At 36.0% G+C, this 24,053-nt stretch overlaps 2 protein-coding genes across 3 annotated transcripts; both read left to right on the top strand.

Moving 5' to 3' along the window:
• The first annotated feature begins 622 nt into the window (after window positions 1-622).
• LOC102497094 (olfactory receptor 478-like) lies at window positions 623-22,375 on the top strand. Of its 2 annotated transcripts, XM_006163428.1 has the most exons (5): window positions 623-709; window positions 2,119-2,194; window positions 18,902-18,967; window positions 19,674-19,749; window positions 21,402-22,375. In XM_006163428.1, exon 5 carries the CDS (start codon window positions 21,431-21,433, stop codon window positions 22,373-22,375), a length of 945 nt encoding a protein of 314 aa, XP_006163490.1. In that variant the 5' UTR covers window positions 623-709; window positions 2,119-2,194; window positions 18,902-18,967; window positions 19,674-19,749; window positions 21,402-21,430. The 2 variants fall into 2 exon arrangements, with proteins under 2 accessions (XP_006163490.1, XP_006163493.1); XM_006163431.1 differs by lacking the exons at window positions 623-709; window positions 2,119-2,194; window positions 18,902-18,967; window positions 19,674-19,749 and adding an exon at window positions 20,127-20,146 and having other exon boundaries at window positions 21,451-22,375.
• On the top strand, window positions 3,942-4,910 carry LOC102496673 (olfactory receptor 478). Its single transcript, XM_006163427.1, has one exon. It carries the CDS (start codon window positions 3,966-3,968, stop codon window positions 4,908-4,910), a length of 945 nt encoding a protein of 314 aa, XP_006163489.1. The 5' UTR covers window positions 3,942-3,965.
• Window positions 22,376-24,053: the final 1,678 nt, after the last annotated feature.

The raw sequence follows: 24,053 nt of genomic DNA, 5'->3' as shown, positions 1-24,053 counted from the left end.
GTTATCCCACTCCATTTTTCCCACATCTTACCTCTATCATGACAAATTACTTGTAAAATAAATAAATATTGGACTAGCAGATGACAGAATAGTTACGTCACTAGACTCCCATGTGCTCAACTGCAGTTTGAGTACTGGACCTGGTGACATGAAACTCACGCCCAGTGCACATATGTAAGTGCCCAAAATCCCAAGAGGAGAATGGAGGAAAGGGATTGTGGTGTGGCCATCTGCCCTGGTGGGGAGCAGTTATTTCTCACTGTCTCTTGGTGAACACACATGCCATACAGCAAAAACAAGATCTTAAAAAAATGAACAAATGTTGAATAAACGAATGAATTAGAGTTACTCTTTTCTATTGGTACTTTAGTATGCTTTATCCTGAATTAGCAAAGTCAAAAAAAAAACCTTTATTTAACTGTCAGATAATTTATAGTATTATACCCTCTCAATTAAAGTATACCAATACCTACATGAAATGAAAAAAAAAAAAAAGGTTACTTGAGAATTGACAGAAACCTTCAGAGACAAGATGAGTTTGTGTGAACAGAGCTGCTCAGTATTCACTAGAGAATGTAATAATGACTTCTGGTGCTTTTTAATTCACATTTGAATCTAGAATCTTCAGAGGATTATCCCCAAAGGCAAATAATAATAAAAGATAGCACTGCTATATTACAAACAGCAAGATCTCTGAATTCTTCAAGAGGTAAGATCGGCTTTTATGAGTGAATCTAATTTCTTGATTTCTATTTGCCATTTGAGAACACTTCAAAGTTATATCTGCGTTCACCACCCATGGTTGAGAAACAGAGTAGCTATAATCAAGCAGTCAGCAAATAGTTTTGTTTTTGTTTGTTTGTTTGTTTGTTTGTAGAGGTTTTTTCCTAAAGGAATAGGGTACATGTGCTCACCAGACAGAGAGAGACAGAGAGACAGAAGGTGAGAAATCACCCCCCGGGGGGATGACCACACCGCAATCCCTTCTCCTCCATTCTCCTCTTGGGATCTCGGGCACACATGCCCACGCACCTGGTATGAGTTTTAAGCCACCAGGTCCAGGACTCGAACAGCGTTTGACTACATGGGAGTACAGCAACACAGCCATTATGCTAACTGCTGGTCCCAGCAAGTAGTTTTAACCGAATCATTCCACAGTGAATTTACTATAAATGAACGGGCCTGATTCTGTTTATCAAGATTCCTCATTTATCCACCATAAAACTAGAAACTCACATGGCCCTCAATATTATGTAAACTTAGCATTTAACTATAATGCTAATAAAATCATTGGGTTTTAAAAACTTTGAGGAGTTAAGCTAGTAAATATCTTTTGGAAAGATTACTTGTGTTTCTGTCTGAATGTATTAGTATCACAGGCAACCAGACATTCTGGACAAATATAAGGGCAGAAAGCCAGAAAACTTGGAGATGAAGTTCAACATAGCCATTGACTGGGAACCTGGGCAAGCCCGTTAGCCTGAAAATCAGCTGTATGCTCTTTTAAAAGTAATAGTATTGCACCCTGTAATGCTCCAGTTAGAAAACGTTGTTTCATTAGGAAAGGATTTGATGTCTTTGAGTAAATATATTTTAAGCATGTTCTCAATATTAGTCATATGTTTTTCACAGTAATTACATTAATATTTCATACAACTTGATAAAAGAATATTTTAATTGGAAATACAAAAGATATTTAACAAAATTATATTAGACAACTGTATTCATAATCTTAATTTGAAACTACTATTTCTTACTTCCTATCAAGAAAATCGTATTTCTCTTTAAAAAAAATGGCCATTATTGGGGTCGGCAGGTGGCCTGGTGGTTAGGGCAAGGACTCCAACATGGTTCAAGTTCTGGACCTGGTGGCTTGCTTTCTCACTCTCTCTCTCTCTCTCTCTCTGGTCAAATTAAATAATAATAATAAATAAAATAAAATCAATAATTCTTTTTAAAAATTGCCATTCTTAATGGAGAAACATTGCAAACTGTGTGCTGAACTGGGCACCACTTCTATACATTAGCTGTCAAAAAACTGAAAAGCCCACCTGTTATCCCCCACTTACAAGTATACTTGACTTAATTGTAACTGCCATTTAATTTTATTCCTAGCAGAGTTTCTAAGGGAATGGACTGAGTTCAAACTGTATGGGTTTCATATACTGTTTACACTGTTTCGTACATACCTTAGGTAAGTAACTTAACGTATTCAAACTCTGTTTTTTCATCTATTAAATAGAAAAATATAAGACCATTTAGTATCAATTTAAGGAAATTTAATAGAACTATATGTATATTTTTAATCTTCTGCCCATAATTAAGCATTCAAAATGTTAGCCTATATTTATCTTCATTACATAATCCTATATTCACAGAATTCACTCTCTGTTTTATACTTATTCTCCTTGTTTTAATGCATCATATTTTAAATCCTTAGTTTTAGAGCTCATGGGTACATTTTATCTATATATATATTATGTGCTTCATGTACACACACAAACACACATGCACACACATACATAAACACATGCATACATACAAGCGTTCTACAAAAGTTCAAGGAAAACATATATTATGAAAAACGGATAGGTTACAAATTTTTTTCTACAAACATAAACTCATGCTGTAATTTCATTTTTCCATGAACATTTTCAAGTGCTCATGTAAATAAATTATTTGATTATTTGAAACAATTTTTCTGGTGTTCTTGAAACCTAAAAAGACAATACACATAAATATGTAAGCTCTAGCGTTTTAGAGATAAAAATATAAGAAATATATTTTTACCCTGAACTTGGATTGGTATGCTTGTTCTTAATAACCTCTACATGTCCGTCGTAGTCACTCTGTTATCAGTGAATGTTGTGAGAGCCAGGAAGACCTAGGATTGACCAGATACTTCCTTGGCATTGATGTCATGAGAAAGCAGAATACTGACAAGAAATGAGGAAGGGAGGGAGAACAAAAGTGTAATTTTCTGGAGCACAATGGTGCTAGACATCTGGAAGCCCAGCAGGGATCGGCATAGGGAGGACCTCATATGTGGCTAGTGTGGCCTCACTGACGCAGCTTTCCTTTTAGAAGAGGACCTGTCCTGCTGGAACTGGGACCAAGGGGACACCAGGGTGGAGGCTAAAGACTTGGATGAGGCTGAGGAGGAGAGTATTTACAAAAGGAGGGTGGTTCATATAAGCCAGAAGGAGATGTCATCTTGCTGAGCTTTGTGAAAGGGAAGATGTATCTACTATGTTTGATGTGGTTGGGGTACGAAAACACTGGTTTTAGGAGGAGAGGAAGGAGTGAGTAACAGTGGAGATGTGGATGATTAAACAGCTGCACCCTAACTGAGGAAGTGAGAAAGTGATTCTGTAACCAAAATTAGAATTATTCTGAATTTGGGACCAGCAGTTAGTGTAATGGCTATGTTGCTGGACTCCCGCATAGTCAACCGCGGTTCGAGTCCCGGACCTGGTGGCTTAGACTCACGCCAGGCGCGTGTGCATGTGTGCCCAAGATCCCAAGAGAAGAATGGAGGAGAAGGGATTGCAGCATGGCCATCCCCTCTGGGGGATGATTTCTCGCTTTCTGTCTATCTGTCTCTCTCTGTCTGGCGAGTGCACGCACCCTATAGCAAAAACCTCTCCAAAAAAAAAGAAAAAGAAAAAAAGAATTATTCTGAATTTGTAATTAAAATGGTTCTATGATTTGTCTTTTGACTATTCAAAGATATTTGTATATTCTGATTTTATAAGCACAAGACATTTTACATTTGCTCTTCCAAAACAAATTAAATGGGAATTTTTAATCCTTTATATACTATATATACATACATATATATAAACACACACACATAATCATAACAACTTCTACATATCTATTAATGTAAACAATATCATAACATTTTTTAATTCCTTAATATATTGTTTTTCTCAGTCTTATTCTGGAAGCAGCTTCACTGACTCATGGATCCTGGAGTGGATGGGAACCACACTTCAGTGACCAGGTTCATATTATTGGGCTTAACACATGATCCAGTCCTTCGGGTCGTCCTCTTCGTGATCATCCTGTGCATCTACCTGGTGACCGTATTTGGCAATCTCAGCACAATCATCCTGATTAGAATCTCCTCTCAGCTCCATCGTCCCATGTACTTTTTTCTGAGTCACTTGGCTTTTGCTGACATAGGCTACTCATCTTCTGTCACACCCAATATGCTTGTAAACTTCTTTGTGGAAAGAAATACAATCTCCTACCTTGGTTGTGGCCTTCAACTTGGTGTAGCCGCTTTCTTTGGGGGAACTGAGTGCCTCCTTCTGGCTGCCATGGCATATGATCGCTTCGTGGCCATCTGCAACCCACTGCTTTATTCAGCCAAGATGTCCACGCAAGTCTGTGCACAGTTACTCTTAGTTGCCTATATGGGTGGTTTGGTCGAATCTTGTTCCTTTATTATTTGTGTGTTTTCTTTAGTATTCTGTGGACCCAATGTAGTCAATCATTTTTTCTGTGATTTTGCACCTTTACTTGAACTCTCTTGTTCTGATATTAGTATCCTTGCAGTCTTGCCTACGCTTTCTGCTAGCTCCAACATTGTTGTCTCAGTGATTGTCATTGCTGTCTCCTACATATACATCCTCATTACCATCATGAGGATGCACTCAACCGAGGGGCGTCGCAAGGCCTTCTCCACCTGTACCTCCCACCTCACTGCAGTCACTCTGTTCTATGGGACTGTTATATTCATTTATGTGATGCCCAAGTCCAGCTTCTCAACTGACCAGAACAAGGTAGTGTCTGTGTTCTACATGGTGGTCATCCCCATGTTGAACCCCCTCATCTACAGTCTCAGGAATACTGAGATTAAAGGTGCTTTGAAGAGACAACTTGGAAGAAAAATATTTTCTTAGTAATGCCCGGTGTCTTTGTAGGATTTGACATGTAATTTTCCATAAATAACAATAAATATTCCATAATAAAATAAAATTTATTGTGATTGCAATATGTCTGCCCATGTGTCCTTTAGCCATTTTGGAGCTTTGTAGTGACTATGGAGGGTGATTGTGCAAATATAAAATAGTTTATTAGAGGTTCATAGTAAGTTACCTTTAATTAATTCAATATTAACATAAAATGTTTCTCATAAAAAGTATTCTGATGAAAATTCTACATCATTTGTATTCATATTTTTTCAAGATTAGTTATCTGTTGCATAGTGGGGTTATTGTACTTCCAACTCTTTAATATTTTACCAATGTTGACTAATAGCTTAAACAAAATATGTGTGATAATAATGGTTATGACTAAATACACAGTCTGAGATAAAATGACAAAGTAGAACAGACAATAAAATTACTGAAGATGCTTTTATTGCAGTAAGATTATCTGTTGGGAAGGACATTATGGGCCGATTAAATTCTGGCCTGTGTTCCTAGCCTCTGTCTCCAACCTTAAAGATATGGGAAACTAAAAAAAGAATGACCTGTGAATTCCTTTGTCAGGTAAAAGAAGTGACTTCTGCAAAATTATCAGAATTTCAGATGCCCTCAGGGAGTGAATGGAACTTGTGAATGGTCAGAACTATTCTGTGCTTTGGATGCTTGAAGATTTTGGACTGCTTTTCCTTGAGAAATTTATTTTTCTCTATATGCTAATGACTACCACATTTATTCTGATTCACTGTCATTTCTTGTACCTCCAATTTGCTCACCCCGGGTGAGAGGCCCAGAAATTTAATCAGTTTATTGATTCAGAAGGCTGAGAGTGGTTTACTTTCCTTCCTATGATCCCACATTCAATCACAAAGTCTTCTACTTTCTGAATCCAACATTAATCTACTCTCTCTCTTCACTGTCAACACTTCTACTTTATACTGAGAACTCTTAGATAGTTTATAGTTGTGCCACTATTATTGTTAATTTTGTGTATCACCCTGACTAGGCTATCCAAGTCTTTGGTTCCACACCATTCTAGATATTGCCCTGATGGTATATTTTTAGATGTTTTGAATATTTTATTGTCAAATTGACATTTAAATAAGTGTAATATTGAGTATATATCTAAAGGATGTAAAATTAATATCTTGACTGAGTTCCCATGTTAATTTCATCATTATTTACAATAACCAAAGTATGGAAACACCTGTATATTCATTAATAAAAGAATAGATTTTAAAAATCATGGCAATCATACACATACAAACACACACACACACACATGTACACACACAATTGAATATTATTCATAGTAAAAAGTGGATTCTGACACTAATAACAGCATGGATAGAATATGAAGATGTACTCTATGTGAAAGAAGTCAGATACACAAAGAAATATCTTGCATGATTTTACTGATTTGCAGAATCTTTAAAAGTTGACTATATGGGGCCCAGCAGTTAGCAAAATGGCTATGTCACTGAATTTCTATGTTGTCAACCGCTGTTCAAGTTCCAGACCTGGTGGCCTAAACTCACGCCGAGTGCTTTGCGTGCATGCCCAAGATCCTGAGAGAAGAATGGAGGAGAAGAAATTGCCACATGGCCATCCCCCCTGGGGGGTGATTTCTCTCTGTCTGTCTCTGTCTTTCTGGTGAGCGCACATGCCCTATAGCAAAAACCTCTCCAAAAAAGAAAAGTTGACTATATGGAGATAACATACTGTTGGTTACCAGGCATGAAATGGAGAGAATGTAAGATCGTTTGAAGAGACTACATTGTAGTTATAGAGTATGAATAAATCCAGAGATCCTAGTGTAGCAACAGGACCATTTAATATTATTTGTTTCCATATTGGAAATCTGCTGAGATGAATATCAAAATCATATTGTACAGCTTTTACATATGCAATTTTTAAAATCAAATTTAGGGGATGGCTACTGAACTTGAGCTGTGAAATATTGCTTTCAGGGACTAAAAATGAACATCTTCTGGTGAGACTTCTTCCTCCAGATTCATTTCTAGTTGGTAGGGCTACCTCTGTATCCTTCTTTCCATCTCTCTGCCTCTCTCTGTTCCTCTGTGTCTCCCTGAGTCTTTTAATTTTTTTTTCAAGGGAAATTATTCTAGGGGCTCTCAAGCTCCTCCTTTATCGTGCTAATATGTGCCTTTCCCAGTATCATTTAGGAGAAGCATAAACTCAGGCCCATCCTGAGATGGCTACTAAACTTGAGTTGTGAAATATCTATTTTGCATAGCACAATTGCAACATGAGGTTTTCATGTTTTGCTTTTTTAAAATTAAAATGTAAAAATTTTGTATTGTCTTTTTTATTTCTTTCTTCTTTTTTTTTTCTCCATCTTCTTTCCTCTTCTCTAATTCTTTTTCTTTTTCCTTTAACTTCATTCCTTGACTGCTCGGCTTCCACACACTGAGTGTCTAGACAGGTCCAAGTGAACAGTATCCAAACATCTGAATACGATTAGGGTCAGAACATTCCTCAATTTAATTGAAGTTACATTGAATTTCAATTATTAGAAAGAGATGCACAATCCATCAAATAACCAGAAATCATCACAGGGTCATAAGAAATATGAGAAAGCAAGAAAATAACTCTCCAATAAAGGGGAAAGAATAACTACTCTTCATCTTCAGACAATACAATGAAACTCATGGAAATGTCAGATAACAAATTTAGAATATTCATAGTGATAGAGCTAAAAGATACGGAAGACAAGAGAGACAATGAACTGCAGAAGAGGCAGGAGAAAGAAGCTAATAAGTTCCAAGAGGTGAGGAAATTCTTGCAAGATCTAAAAGAGGAAATATAGACCATAAAAAGAATCAGATTGAGATGTTAGAGATGAAGACTATAATACAAGAAGTCAAAACCTCCCTTAAAAGTATTAAAAGCAGACTAGATCTTACAGAAAATTGAATCTCAGATGTAGAAGATAGAATCGCCAGCCTAGAAAAATCCACCATAAAGACTGGACAAATTGCCCCAAAAAATGAGAATAATATACAAGAAATACTAAATATCATCAAACATCCCAACATCCAGATAATTGGTATCCCAGAAGGCAAAGATACTCATAAGGGCATTGATAATCTATTCCTTGCAATCCTGGAAGAAAGCTTTCCTAACCTAGAAAGGCATTCAAAGATCCAGTCACAAGAAATACAAAAAGAAATACAAAGGACCCCAAATAGAATTAACCCAAGAAGATCTTCTCCAAGACACATTATAGCCAGGTTGACCAAAACCACAGACAAAGACAAGATACTAAGATTGGCAAGAGAAAAACATCAAATTACCAACAAAGGACATCCCATCAGGCTCACAGCAGACCTCTCATCCAAAACAATGCAAGCAAGGAAAGAATGGGAAAATATAGCCAAAGTGTTAAAGGAAAAGCAATTTTAACCAAGAATACTGTACCCGGCAAGATTTTCCTTCATATGAGAGGGAAACACAAGGACATTCTCAGATAAACAAAACCTGAAAGAATTTACCAACACCAGACCAGCTCTCCAAGAAGTTCTGAAGGGAGTGCTATACCAGGAAAACTAAATACAAACACACAGAAATAAGAGTTCAAAAACAATTAGGAAAATGGCCAATATAATGGTAGGGACAAGTCTGTAGTTGAATATTATATCCCAGAATTTAACTGGGAAGATTGGACCACAACAGAAGATAAAGTACATGAAACTGAACTGGTGAAATAGAATCTTCTGACTTTTGACTAAAAACATTACTGATTTTTTTCTAGCCTTTGTTTTCCAGATTTAAGGATTTTTGTCTTATCTTGAACTGCCGATAGGTTCATGTACCTACTATTTGAACAAAATCCTAACCTCTTTCCTGACTTTAAGTTTTAAGCAAAACTCTTAACATTTCTTTTATTTTGATTTATTAAAGCTAAAAGTGATTTTCTTGAAATTAAAAAAATATATTAAAGATACCTATTTAATGACTTCACTGAGCTATATAGCATCACCTAGGTGCTTCTTTATAGTATATTAATTCTACTCCGAGTTTTACACCTAAAGTCAGACATGTATTCACAAATATGCTCATGTCAACTGAGATTGCTATTGAAAGTAGTTAGAATATTTAAGATATTTTGTGACTCAATAAAATATGCAGGAAAAAAAGAAGTGGAAAGCAACTGTAAACACCAGAGATAGTGTGAAAGGAGGGTAGGAAATGGCAGAGGGTGAGAAATAGGGGGATTTGCTCAACAACAAGTCTTCCATATTCATCCACTTTCTATCAAATTCCAGGGCCTTGTTGTTTTTTATGGCTGAATAGTATTCCATGGAATGTATGTGCCACACTTTTTCAATCCATTCTTCTGTTTGTGGACATTTGGGTTGGTTCCATATCTTAACAATCATGATTAATGCTGCAGTAAATATAGTTGTGCAAGCACTTTTCCAACTGAGGGTTCTCCTGTCCTTTGGTTAGAAATCCAGGAGTGGGATTGATGGATCAATATATATATGAAAGTATAAGTGGAAAATTATCAATGATAACATGTGTGATTAAGCCACTATGCAGTGTATTCTGGATGGGAAATCATATTTTGTATGTTGTAACAATGCTTAGATGCTCAATGCATAAATGTAAAATTAATTAATTAATTAAAAATAAAAAATTGTTAAAATCAATTTCAAAAAGAAAAATACATGTCATTTTCTTCCGGTTTCACAGTTTCAGATGAGAAATGTGTCTTTAAAATTACTTTTTCCCATTTAAGTAATAAGTTCTTTTTCTCTAGATGTTCTCAAGATTTTTCTGTCTTTAATTCTCAATTTTTTTTTTTTTTTTGGAGAGGTTTTCGCTATAGGGCGCGTGCGCTCGCCAGACAGAGAGAGACATAGAGAAAGAAAGCGAGAAGTCACCCCCCAGGGGGGATGGTCATGCCACAATCCCTTCTCCTCCATTCTCCCCTCGGGATCTTGGACACGCACACACATGCACCCGGCGTGAGTTTTAAGCCACCGGGTCCGGGACGCAAACCGCAGTCGACTACGTGGGAGTCCAGCGACATAGCCATTATGCTAACATCTGGTTCCCTAGTTCTCAAATTTTTAATTAAGCTATATTTTGGTGTGGATTTCCTTGGGTTTTTTTGCAATTTGAGATTTTTTTGGTTTTCTGTAGCTTAGCTCAATAAATTTTTGCAATTTTGAGAGATCAGTTATTTCAAAAAAATACTTTTTCATTTCCATTTTTATTCTCCTCTTTTTCTGGAACACTGAAGATGTAATTGTTAGATATATTTTTATTTGATCACAAGTGTATGTAGCTGTTTCTGGTTTTGTTTTGTTTTTTTCAGTCTCATTTCTATGTTGTTCTATTCATCTTTATTCAAATCTTCTGTAACTCCAGTCTGTTATCATATTCTCTTAATATCCATTCTACTACTGAGCTTAATAGCAACTTTAATTTTGATGATTATATATTATAGTTTAAATTTATTTTTTTAATTTATTTATTTTTATTATTTTTTTATATTCAATTGCTATACATCATTTAAATTGTAAAGAGACTTTACCCAGCATGATGTACACCTCAATCTGGCCTAGTTACGGATATACATCCTCATCAACAGATAATAAATCATATCTGTGTCCCACAAATGTCCTACCTCTCTATTTTTTCCCCAAATTTCCTTTCCTATACTCTTCCCCTCCCATACTCTCCTTCCACTTTGTCTATAGTGTCCATAACAATTTTTAATGCTTTTATGTTCTCCATATTTTCAGTCTCTACCATAGAGTACAGACTCTGTATATGTTAAGTGGAGCCATACAATGTCTCTGTTTCATAGCCTGACTTGCTTCGCTCAGCAACAAACCTTCCATATTCATCCACTTTCTATCAAATTCCAGGGCCTTGTTGTTTTTTATGGTTGAATAGTATTCCATGGAGTGTATGTGCCACACTTTTTTAATTCATTCTTCTGTTTGTGGACATTTGGGTTGGTTCCGTATCTCAGCAATCATGAATAATGCTGCAGTAAATATAGTTGTGCAAGCACTTTTCCAACTGAGGGTTCTCCTAGCCTTTGGTTAGAAATCCAAGAGTGGAATTGATGGATCAAATGGTAGTTCTATTTGAAGGTCTTTGAGGAACCTCCATATTGTTCTCCACAGTGACTGGACCAATTTACATTCCCACCAACAATGCTGAAGTGTTCCCCTTTCACCACAGCCCCTCCAGCACTTATCATTTTCTGTTTTTTTAATCTTTGCCATTCTGACTGGGGTTAGGTAGTATCTCATTGTGGTTTTGATCATCAACTCCCTCATGATGAGAGATGCTAAGCATTTTGTTATATGCTTTTTGCTGTTCGTATGTCTTCCTTAGAGGGTTGTTTACTCAGTTCATTTTCCCATCTTTACATTGGGTTAATCATTTCTTATGGATAAACCGGTTGAGTTCCCTGCATATTCCAGTTATCAGTCTCTTATCTAAGGAACAGTTAAAAATTCTTTCCCATTTTGAGGGTTGTCGATTCACACTAATTACGGTGTCCTTTGGTGTGTAGAAACCTTAATCTGATGTAATCCACTTGTCTCATTTGGGGATTTTTACCTGTGCTTTGAGGGTCTTGCTTAAGTCTTTGCCTACCCCAGTGTCTCCCAGAGTTGCCCCAGTGTTTTCCACCAGTAGTTTTACAGTTTGCAGTGTTAGGTTTAGATATTTCATTCACATTGAGTTGATTTTTGTTAATAGTGACAGATAGGGATTCAGATTCATCTCTCTGCAGGTGGATAACCAGTTTCTCCAGCACCATTTGCTAAAGAAGTTTTCCTTTCCCCACTGGGTTGACTTGGTACCCTTTGTCAAAGACCAGTTGGCTCTTTGTTTTGAGGTTTATTTCTGGGGTCTCTACTCTGTTCCATTGGTCCTCATGTCTGTTTTTGTGCCAATGCTGTACTGTTTTGATTATCACAGCTTTGTAATATATTTTGGGGTCAGGGAGTTAGATACTATCCACTCCACTCTTCTTGAACAGGATAGCTTTGGCAATATGGGTTTTTTTATGATTCCAGACAAACTCTAAGATTATCTTTTCTATATCTGTAAAGAATGTCTCTTGTAATTTTATAAGAATTGCATTAAGTATGTAATTTAATTTGGGTAGTATTGTCATTTTGATTATATTATTTCTTCCAATCCAGGAACATGGGCTGTCCTTCCACTTTTTTGTGTCCTTTTCTATTTCATTTTTCAGATTTTCATAGTTTTCCTTATAGAGGTCTTGATTTCCTTGGTTAGTTATATTCCTAGGTATCTTATACTTCTTGTGGCTATGGTAAATGGAATTACTTTCTTCAGTTCTGTCTCTGTCTGCTTGTTGTTTGTATATGGAAATGCTATAGAGTTTTGTAAGTTAATTTTGCATCCTGTCACTTTACAGTATGTATTTATTACTTTGAGAAGTTTTTTCCTGGATACTATTGAGTCTTCTACATGTACAATCATGTTATCTGCAAATAGATCATTTCAGTTCTTTCCTTATTGGAATGCCTTTTATTTCATTCTCTTATCTCAGAGATAGCTTAGTCTCTGACTAAGAGCTCCAATACTATATTGAATAGGAGCTGAGAGAGTGGGCAGCCTTGTCTTATACCAGTTTTTAGTGGAAAAGCTTTCAGCTTTTCCCCATTCAGTATGTTAGCTATAGGTTTTTAATAGATGGCTTTTGTTATGCTTATGTTTTTTTAATTTTATTTATTATTGTTCTTCAATTTTCCCAGAGAGAAACAGAGAGAGAGAGAGAGAGAGAGAGAGAGGAAGAGGAAACCACCAGGTCCAAAACTTAAAGCATGGTCTGCTAAGTGGGAGTTTGGCACCTCACCACCATGCCACCTGTAAGCCCCGACATTGCATATTTTCAAAGATGCCAGTGGAAGGGACTGCAGGAGGCATGGTGGTTAAGATGCTGGATCCCATTCAGGTGAATCCACAGTTTGAGTCCTGGAATCAGCGACTTAAATACCTTGCAAAGTACTTGTACTTGTTTGTCCAAAATCCAAAGAAGAGAATGGAAGAAAAGGTATTACAGTCTGACCTCACCCATGCCCAGAGGGTGACTTTCTCTCTCTGTCTCTCACTCTGAAGAAAACACACACACACACACACACACACAAAAGATGTAAAGCAAGGACTGATGAGAAACAGGAATCATCATTCAGACATTTTAATCTTTGTAACAAAAGGAATTCAGAGTACACATACTAACATGCAGTCTACCTGAATTTCAAAGCTGGATTTACCAACTGAGTACATTTGGGCAAGTAAATTGAACTTTGTTTCAACTCTATCATCTATATTATTTGGAAAAGGGGAATGCTTAACTCCCAAATTCTTGTGATGATTAAATAAGATAATATATATGAAGCATGAAGCACAGTGCTTGGCAGAGAAAAGTCCTGAATGAAAGGTGGTTAGCATTATCATTGGTTAACTACTTTCACCAAGGGGTCAATAGGAGGTTATGATAGAATTCATAAGTATTAGTATTAGCAAGAGAATAAAATTGAGCCTTCAGGTTGAAGGTTGCTGTTTCTGCTATGATCCATTCAGTCAAATAGGCCACTAATCAGAGATCATGCCATGATTCTTGTTCTTCCTTTTCTTCTACATTAATCCATCCTATAGGAATTCTGGGCATAAGTGCGCTTGTGACTAGCTTATTTTTCAAACTGCAGGGGCTGGGATTCAAACTTTGGTTGACCATGTGGGTTCTGTCTGGCTGCCTTAACCGCTAGGCTAAAGGGCTGACCCAGGTATATACAATTTTTTAACTGTTCTTTCTTGCAAGTTAATTGTATGGATAGCAGAAAAATAACTAGACAAAAAGAAGCTGATCAGCAATGAAAAAAAAAAAAATGAAGGGGACTAAACCTCATCTTCCAGACCCCAAAACTAGACAGAGGTCATCAATATTTGAGCTGTGCCCAGCCCTTTTCAGGAACCAAAGCAACTGAAAAATCTCTGCTCTAAACCTCATCTTCCAGACCCCAAAACCTACACAATCTGCACACACACTGAGTGTCTAGCGAGGTCTAGGTACAAAGTACCTAAACATCTGAATACTTTTAGAGTCATGAAAATACTCCACCCACACTGAACCTTCTGCACAAAGGGAGAAACTCCTTTTCATAAATTTGAACTCAAATCTCTTTCTACGGATATCACAGTTGAGGAGAGAAATTGGCACAGAAATATCTCACAGAAAGGAAAGCACACAGCTGACAGTTGTAAAAAACTTCTTCAACAAATTAGTCAAAAGTGAATACACCACCAAGTGGCTAAAAATCAGAGAAGAGAGGCTGCAGAGTGAGCAGTAAGGAGCACTACAGAGCTGGAGAGAGAGTGCAGCTCATCTCCCACACTCTTATGAATGTTCAGTTGAATCCCCAGGTGCACTTGTTCTCTAGAAACTGGGAGGCCTTTGTAGTATCCAGTTTCTATGAAAAAAGCACAAGTTTATTGGTGAACATCAAAGAAATGGAACTGAAGAGAAATTATGGATCACCTCCTCCCAAATGCTTCTGAATGTATAGAATTACCTCCAAGAAATTAGGAAGAAATGTGTAATAATAGAGCATTGATAATCTATTCTATGTAATCCTGGATGAAAACTTTCTAAACCTAAAGTGGCTTTCAAATATCTAGACCCAAGAAATACAAAGGACCCTAAATAGAATCAGCCCAAGAATATCTCCTCGAAGACACATCATAGCCAGATGAGCAAAAACTACAAAGTCATGGTACTAAAATTGGCAAGAGAGACACGTCAAATTATTTACAAAGGTTATCTCATCAGACAAAAATCAGACCTCTCATCGGAAACAATGTGAGCAAGGAAAGAAGGGGAAAATATATTTGAAGTGTTAAATGAAAAACAATTTCAACCAAGAATACTATACAGGGCAAGATTATCTTTCATATAGGAAGAAAAGATAAAAAACCCTATTAGATAAACAAAACCTGAAAGAATTTATCAATACCAGATCAGCTCTTCAAGAAGTTCTGAAAGGAATGCTGTACCTGGAGAACTAAAAGCAGACAGACAGAAATAAGAGAAGAAAAAATGACCAAGAAAATGGCCAAGTTAATGGTAGGGACATGTCTGGAAATATCTAGAATAATATTGAATGTTAACTTCCAGGATTTAAACAAAAGATCAGAACACAGTAATATTGCTAATTCAGCAGAAGAGAGGTTAATTACATGATACTGAACAGGTGAAATAGAATCTTATGACTTTTGACTAAACCATTACTGATTTTCTTCTATGTTTTGTTTTCCAGATTTAAGGACTTTTGTTTTCTTTTGAGCTATTGATATGATTAGCAATTAGTTAAAAAAAAAATTTTTTTTGCAATTGAAACATCAACGTTTCTCCCTTCCTGATCTCTCTAAATTGGAAAATAATTATGAGTATTCTTATTTTGAGTCAGAATGATTATTTGCATAAGCTTAATAATATCTGTTGCCTTGCATCAGAAATTGGAAATACTGGTATTGCCAGGGCTTTGACTGGAATATCACACCTTGAGATACGACTGGAAAGCTAAGGAACTAAGTTTTAGCCAACAGAAACTCTTCGAAAGATTGCCTGGCACCAAAAACAGTTCTGCCTGGCAGGTGAGAGAAGCCAACACAAATAAAGGCATTAAACTTTGAAACAGTGTATGGAAGGAGCAACATAAGTCCAGGGGAAGACTTTGCCTTTCTTCATAGCTTAATTGCTGACATCTTCCATCATGCCATCTCTATATGGGATATTCAGTTAGTGTATGACGAACGAAAGGCCTGCATGGATACAGTAATAAGTGAATGACATGATTTTAAAAAAAAGAAAGAAAAAAAGAAAAAGGTGAACAGATTTGTCTGATTCAGTACTCTGCAAAGGTGAAAATATTCCACACAAGAATGAAGAACGTAGGTGACAAGAGTGTGTTTGGAAGAGACATAGTTGGTCCTGCAATTCTAGATGAAAACCTTTGTTTTTTGCTCCATCATATGCAATATCTCTACAAGATACTGGCAAGTCTTTTGTCTTAAAAGCCAATTTACTAAGTGCATGCAACTATTTAGAAACAGTAAAAAAAAAACTTTTTTAAATTAAATTATCTTAATAAGTAATTCACTCTGCATGTTCATTGGAAGGGAAATGATGCACATAGGAAAATTAATTAAGGCAGTAATTACAGAGGTAAAATGGATAGAAATGAACACATTTCAGAAGAATTTAGGGGTAAAATCAGTAGAGTTGGTCATTGGTGAACACCTGAGATTGATATAGGATCCTGACTACTGGACATTACTCAGGTTCAGAATTTTTCAGCAACTTTTAGGCAATAAGGCAGGGTGCTGAAAGTGGTGAGGAAAAAAATGTAAATCAGGGACTAGCTGAGAACTGGTAGTCTTCAAGTGGCCACTTAAATTTTGTGACAGAGTGTACAATTTTTAATTTACTCTCAAAAATGGAAGTTTTTTATCATTTGGTATTGTGGAGTCAACTTATGAAACCAAACTGAGTATATTGGTACAAGCTTTATCCAATGGCCACGGATGGACATGAAGGAGAGTTCACAGATCATCTCTTTGCTATCTCAGACCGTGGATTTTAAGATATAATTAAAGAATAGTGAGGGGAATGGATAAGGTGATAGAGAAGACGAATATTCAAAGTCTTGTCCTGGAAAACATGTGGCCCTTCTGGAATTCTAAAATCCCCATCCTTTTTCTTCCTTTAAGATTCTTTCAGTGGTTTTCCTGGTGTTCATATATTGTCATAGCACTGTTAGATGTGTTATTTAGTAGAGAAATGACATTATGATGAAGTTTGAGGTCTTCCAAAAGTATTTTGGCAGCTATCTTCAATTCCACCAACATGGACTGTATAACCTAATCTACAGGCATGCATCCCATTTCGTAAAGAAAAACATCAGTTAAGTAGGGGGATGGGGTATGGCACGAGCACAGATGATATGGTAAGTGACAAAAGGTGACAAGAGGAGTTCGAAGTACACATCCTGTCAGTCTGACTCAAATTGTAAACCCCAAATTAATTTTACAAATAGAATACATTCGAGCAAGTAGATTAAACAAAGCCTTAGTCCTCTAATCTATAAAATTTGCAAAATAAGAATTCTTGTGAGGAATAAAGGAGATAATGCATGGGAAACATTAAGAAAGTCAGTATTGGGACCAGCAGTTAGCATAATGGCTATGTCGCTGGACTCCCATGTAGTTGACTGCGGTTCGAGTCCCAGGCCCAGTGGCTTAAAACTCACACTGGGCGCATGCGCGTGCATGCCCAAGATCCCGAGAGGAGAAGGGAGGAGAAGGGACTGTGACATGGCTATCCCCCCTGGGGGGTGATTTCTCGCTTTCTGTCTCTCTGTCTCTCTGTCTTTCTGCTGAGAGCACACACCCTATAGCAAAAACCTCTCAAAAAAAAAAAAAGTCAGTATTATACAGATAAACCAATTATATTAAGGAGGGTATCAGAAAGATGTGATAAGATTTCTAAAATTCGGATTAGTAAAAGAATTAGATTGGGTCTTCAGGTTGAAGGCTGCTGTTTACGTCATCATTCATTCAGTCATGTAAACCACTAACCAGTAGGCACCTCTTTGAGGCATGCAGTGTGAGAGACGATGTTTTATCATGAAGTGATCCAAATCTCTTTTCACCTCATAGTTTCCTATCCATAAAACTTAGAAGTATTTCTTTTACAGCTTTTGCTAGAAATAATATGTACATTATGAAATAATTGTGTTCTTTAAATTTTAACTTTAGATGGCATCCTGCTCCATTTTTCCTAAGGTACCTAATAGAGTTTCTTACATCTATCTTGACAAAATATATTTATAAAATGAATAAATGTTGAGATCAGTAGAAGGTGGAATAGTTATGTCACTAGATTCCCATGTGGTCGACTGCAGTTTGGACACTTAAAACTCATGCCAGGCGTATTTGTGTGCATGCCCAAAAACCCTAGGGGAGAATGGAGCAAAGTGATTGTGGTGTGGCCATCTGACTGGGGTGAGCAGGAGTAATTTTTTGCTCTTTGTCTCTCTGGTGAGCACACATAACACACAGCAAAAATCTCTCTTAAAAAAATGAATAAATGTATGAATTAGAGTTACTCTTTTATATTGGTACTTTAGTATTCTTTAACCTGAACTAGTAAAGTAAATAAATAACCTTTATTTAATTGTCAGATAATTTATAGTATTATACTCCCTACATTTATCAATAAAAGTATACCAATACCTACATAACAAGAAAAAAAATTACTTGAGAATTGACAGAACCTTTAAATACTAGTTGAGTTTGTGTGAATAGAGTTGCTCAGTATTCACTAGAGAATGTAAAAATGACCTCTGGTGCTTTTGAATTTATGTTTGAATTTAGAATCTTTAGAGATTTATCCCCAAAGGTAAATAATAAAAGATAGCACTGCTATATTACAAACAACAAGGTTTCAAAATTCTTCAAGAGGTAAGATTTTTGGCTTTTGTGAGTCAATCGAGTTTCTTGATTTCTATTTGCCATTTGAGAACACTTTATTCTTTAACGTTGTATCTGTGTTCACCACCCATAGTTGAGAAACAGAGGAGTTGTAATCAAGCAGTCAGCAAGCAACTTTCCCTGAATCATTCCACAGTGAATTTACTATAAATGAACCGGCCTTATTCTGCTTATCAAGATTCCTCATATAACCACCATAAAACTAGAAATTCACATGACCCTCAATACTACGTAAACTTAGCATTTAACTATAATGCTAATAAAATTACAGGCTTTAAAATGGTTTGGGGAGTTAAGTTAGTAAACATCTTTTGACAAGATTATTTGTGTGTTTTGTTTGTTTGTTTGTTTGTTTGTTTGTTTGTTTGTTTTTTCCTGTCTGAATGTATTAGCATCACAGGCAACCAGACACTTTGGACAAATATAAGGGCAGAAAGCCAGAAAACTTGGAGATGAAGGTCAATACTGCCATTGACTGGGGACCTGGGTGAACTCATTAGCCTAAAAATCAACTGTATGCTCTGTTACCAGTAATACTACTACATTGTATAATGCTTCAGTTAGAAAACTTTGCTTTATTAGGAAAGGACTTGATGTCTTTGAGTAAATATATTTTAAGTATGTCCTAAATTTTAATCATATAATGTTTTTTATAGTGATTACATTAAAATTTCATATGACTGGATAAAAGAATATTTTTATTGGAAATATAAGAAATACTTAACAAAATTAGATTATGCAGCTTTATTCGTAATCTTAATTTGGAATTCTTTTCTATTTCTTACTTCCTATCTAGAATATTGTATTTCTCATTCTAAAGAAATGGTCATTATTGGGTTTGGCAGGTGGCCAAGGCATTAGACTTCTACATGGCCACAGTTCAAGTTCTAGAGCTGGTGACTTGCTTTCTCACTTACCCTTTCTCTCTCTTTCTCTCATCACTCTCTCTTGTTCTATCTCTCATCAAATGAAATAATAATAAAAATTAAATCAATATTTTTAAATGGCCATTCTTAATGGAGAAACACTGAAAACTATGTGCCTAATTGCACACCTTTTTGATAAATTAGCTGTCATAAAAATGAAAAGGCCCACCTGTTATCCCCCCCATTTACAAGTAAAATGGACTTCATAGTAACTACCATTTAATTTTATTCCTAGCAGAGTTTCTAAGGGAATGGACTGAATTCAAATTGTCTGGGTTTCATATTCTGTTTCTACTATTTTGTATATACCTTAGGTAAGTAACTTCATATATTCAGTTTTCTCATCTATAAAATAAGAAACAATAACAGTATTCAGTATCAATTTATGGAAATTTAAATAGAACTATATAAATATATTTTAATCTTCTGCCCCCAATTTAGTAAGCATTGAGTAAATGTTAGCCATTATTTATCTTCACTACATAATCCTGTATTCACAGAATTGACTCTTGTTTTATACTTATTCCCCTTATTGTTTTAATGCATCATATTTTAAATCCTTAGCTTTAGAACTTAAGGGTACATTTTATTTATGTACATTATGTGCTGCTTCATGTACACACACACACATAAACATAAACACATGCATACACGCAAATGCTCTACAAAAAGATCAAGGAAAATGTATATTATGAAAAACATTATAGATGGGTTACAAACTATAATGTTTGTAACAAACATGAACTTTTTTTTTCTGCAAACATAAACTCATACTGTGTTTTCATTTTTCCATGAACATTTTCAAGTGCTCATGTAAATAAATTATTCAATTATTTGAAACAATTTTTCTGGTGTTCTTGAAATCCTAAAAGACACATTACACTTAAATATTACAAGCTCTAGTATTTCAGAGTTAAAAATATAAGAAATATTTTTTTACCCCAAACTTGGATTGGTATACTTGTTCTTAATAACCTCTACATGTCCGTCGTAGTCACTCTGTTATCAGTGAATGTTGTGAGAGCCAGGAAGACCTAGGATTGACCTGATACTTCCTTGGCATTGATTTCATGAGAAAGCAGAATACTGACAAGAAATGAGGAAAGGAGGGAGAACAACAGTGTAACTTTCTGGAGCACAATGGTGCTAGACATCTAGGAGCCCAGCAGGGATTGGCACAGGGAGGTCTTCCTATGTGGCTAGTGTGGCCTCACTGATGCAGCTTTCCTTTTAGAAGAGGACCTGTCCTGCTGGAACTGGGACCAAGGGGACACCAGGGTGGAGGCTAAAGACTTAGATGAGGCTGAGAAGGAGAGTATTTACAAAAGGAAGATGGTTCATATAAGCCAAAAAGAGACATCATCTCGCTAAGCTTTGTGAAAGGGAAGATGTGCCTAGTATGTTTGATGTGGTTGGGGTATGAAAACACTGGTTTTAGGAGGAGAGGAAGGAGTATGAATAGCAGTGAAGATATGGACAATTAAACTCTTGCAGAAAACCAGATGCTGAGGAATGGAAAGCAGTACTCGGGAGATAGGAACCGTACGCCAGTGGGTGTGGAGGAGTTAACACCCTGAATCTCTGGCCCTGATGGGGGTTATATGTGGTCTTTTATGGGTACAGAACAGAAACTTCAGGGAATTGTCAGACTTGGGTTGTTCCACATCAAAACAGCTGAACCCTTACTTGGAGAGCGAAAAAGTGATTCTGTAATCAACATTAGAGTAACTCTGAATTTGTAATTGAATTGGTTCCATGATTTGTCTTTTGACTATTTATGGATAATTGTAAATTCTGGTTTTATAAGCTCAAGTCATTTTACATTTGCTTCTCCAAATTGTATTAAATTAGAATTTTTAAATCCTTTATATTTAATAGATAGATAGATAGATAATCTCTATGTATTCATTAATGAAAAGAAAATCATCAATTTTTTTAATTCCTTAATATATTGTTTTTATCATAGACTTGTTCTGGAAACAGTTTCACTGTCTCATGGATCCCGGAGTGTATAGAAACCACACTGCAGTGACCAGGTTCATATTATTGGGCTTAACCCATGATCCAGTCCTTCAAGTCATCCTGTTTGTGGTCATCCTGTGCATCTACGTGGTGACCATATTTGGCAATCTCAGCACAATCATCCTGATCAGAATCTCCTCTCAGCTCCATCATCCCATGTACTTTTTTCTGAGTCACTTGGCTTTTGTTGACATAGGATACTCATCTTCTGTCACACCCAATATGCTTGTAAACTTCTTGGTGGAAAGAAATACAATCTCTTACCTTGACTGTGGACTTCAACTTGGTGCAGGTGTGTTTTTTGGGTCAACTGAGTGCCTCCTTCTGGCTGCCATGGCATATGATCGCTTTGTGGCCATCTGCAACCCACTACTTTATTCGGCCAAGATGTCCACGCTAGTCTGTGCACAGTTACTCCTAGTTGCCTATGTGGGTGGTTTTGCTGATGCCTGTTCCTTTACTATTTGTGTATTTTCTTTAGTCTTCTGTGGACCCAATGTAGTCAACCATTTTTTCTGTGATTTTGCACCTTTACTTGAAATCTCTTGTTCTGATACTAGTGTCCTTGCAGTTGTGCCTTCATTTTCAGCTGGCTCCATCATTGTGGTCTCAGCGATTGTGATAGCTGTCTCCTACATCTACATCCTCATTACCATCATGAGGATGCACTCCACCAAGGGGCGTCACAAGGCCTTCTCTACCTGTACCTCCCACCTCATTGCGGTTACTCTGTTCTATGGGACTGTGACATTCATTTATGTGATGCCCAAGTCCAGCTTCTCAACTGACCAGAACAAGGTGGTGTCTGTGTTCTACATGGTAGTCATCCCCATGTTGAACCCCCTCATCTACAGTCTCAGGAATACTGAGATTAAAGGTGCTTTGAAGAGACAACTTGGAAGAAAAATATTTTCTTAGTAATATATGGTATTTTTACATGATTTGACATATAATATTCCATAAATATTAATAAATATTCCATAATAAAATAAAACTGAGTGTGATTGAAATATGTCTGCCCATGTATCATTTAGCTATTTTGAAACTTTTTAGTGACTATAGAGTGTGGGTGTGCAAATATAAAGTAGTTAATTAGAGGTTCATAGTAAGTTACCTTTAATTTATTTAATTTAATATTAATATAAAAATATTTCTCATGAAAATATTTTGATGAAAATTCTATATCATTTGTATTCATATTTTTTCAAGATCAGTTATCTGTTGTGTAATGGGGTTATTGTACTTCCAACTCTTTTATATTAAACCAATGTTGACTAGTAGCTTACTCGAAATGTGGGTGATAATAATGGTTATGACTAAATATACAGTCTGAGATAAAATGACAAAGTAGAACAGACAATAAAATTACTGAAGGTGTTTTTATTACAGTAAGATTATCTGTTGGGATGGGCATTACGGGTCCATTAAATGCTAGTCTGTGGTCCTAGCCTCTGACTCAGACCTTAAAGGTATAGGGAACTGAAAAACTGATGACCTATGAATTCCTCTGTCAGATAAAAGAAGTGACTTCTGCAAATTACCAGAATTTCAGATCAACTCAGGGAATGAGTGGAACAATCCCTTGGAGCGACTTGTGCATGCTCAGACAATTCTGTGCTTTGGATGCTTGAAGGTTTTGGACTATTTTTCCTTGAGAATTTTATTTTTCTCTATATGCTAATGACTACCACATTTATTCTGATTCACTGTCATTTCTTCTACCTCCAATTTGCTCACTCCCAGGTGAGAGACCCAGAAATTTAATCAGTTTATTAATTCGGAAGACTGAGAATGATTTACTTTCCTTCCTGTGATCCCACATTCTACCACAAAGTCTTCTACTTTCTGAGTCCAACATTAATCTACTACTCTCTTTCTTAATAGTCAAAACTTCTACTTTATGCTGAAACTTCTTATGTAGTTTATAGTTGTACCCCTATTATTATTAATTTTGTGTATCACCCTGACTAGATATTTCCCTGATGGTATATTTTTAGATGTATTCAACATTTAACTGGCAAAATAAGTATAAACATTGAATATATATCTAAAGGATATAAAATTAATATCTTTTCGGAATTACCATGTTAATTTCAGCATTATTTACAATAACCAAAGAATAGAAACACCCGCATGTTCATTGGTAAAAGAATAGATTTTAAAAATCATGGCATACACACACATACATGCACACACACACACACACACACACACATGCAATTTAATATTATTCACTTGAAAAATAAAGGGCTTCTGTCATTGATAGCAACGTGGATAGACTATGAAGATGTACACTATGTGAAATAAATCAGATACATAAAGAAATATTCTGCTTGATTTTACTGATGTGTGGAATCTTATAAAAGTTAAATATATGGTGACAGCATAATGTTGGTTACCAGGCATGAAATGGAAAGAATGGAAGATAGACTGAAGAAACTATACTGCAATTATGGGAGATGAATAAATTCAGAGATACTAATGTACAGCAACAGTACCAGTTAACATTATTTCTTGGTGTACTGGAAATCTGCTGAGATGTATGTCAAACATCATGTTTTTCACCTTTAACATATACAATTTTAAAATCAATTTT

This window comes from Tupaia chinensis, unplaced genomic scaffold (genome assembly GCF_000334495.1).
Source record: "Tupaia chinensis unplaced genomic scaffold, TupChi_1.0 Scaffold142134_1, whole genome shotgun sequence".
In the NCBI taxonomy this organism is placed as follows: domain Eukaryota; kingdom Metazoa; phylum Chordata; class Mammalia; order Scandentia; family Tupaiidae; genus Tupaia; species Tupaia belangeri.
The sequence above is the reverse complement of the archived record's forward strand: the minus strand, read 5'-3'. Positions and strand labels throughout refer to the sequence as shown.

Excerpts from the sequence above, each read along its gene's own strand:
- LOC102496673 (XM_006163427.1), top strand. The coding sequence starts at position 3,966 with ATGGATCCTGGAGTGGATGGGAACCACACTTCAGTGACCAGGTTCATA.
- LOC102497094 (XM_006163428.1), top strand. The coding sequence starts at position 21,431 with ATGGATCCCGGAGTGTATAGAAACCACACTGCAGTGACCAGGTTCATA.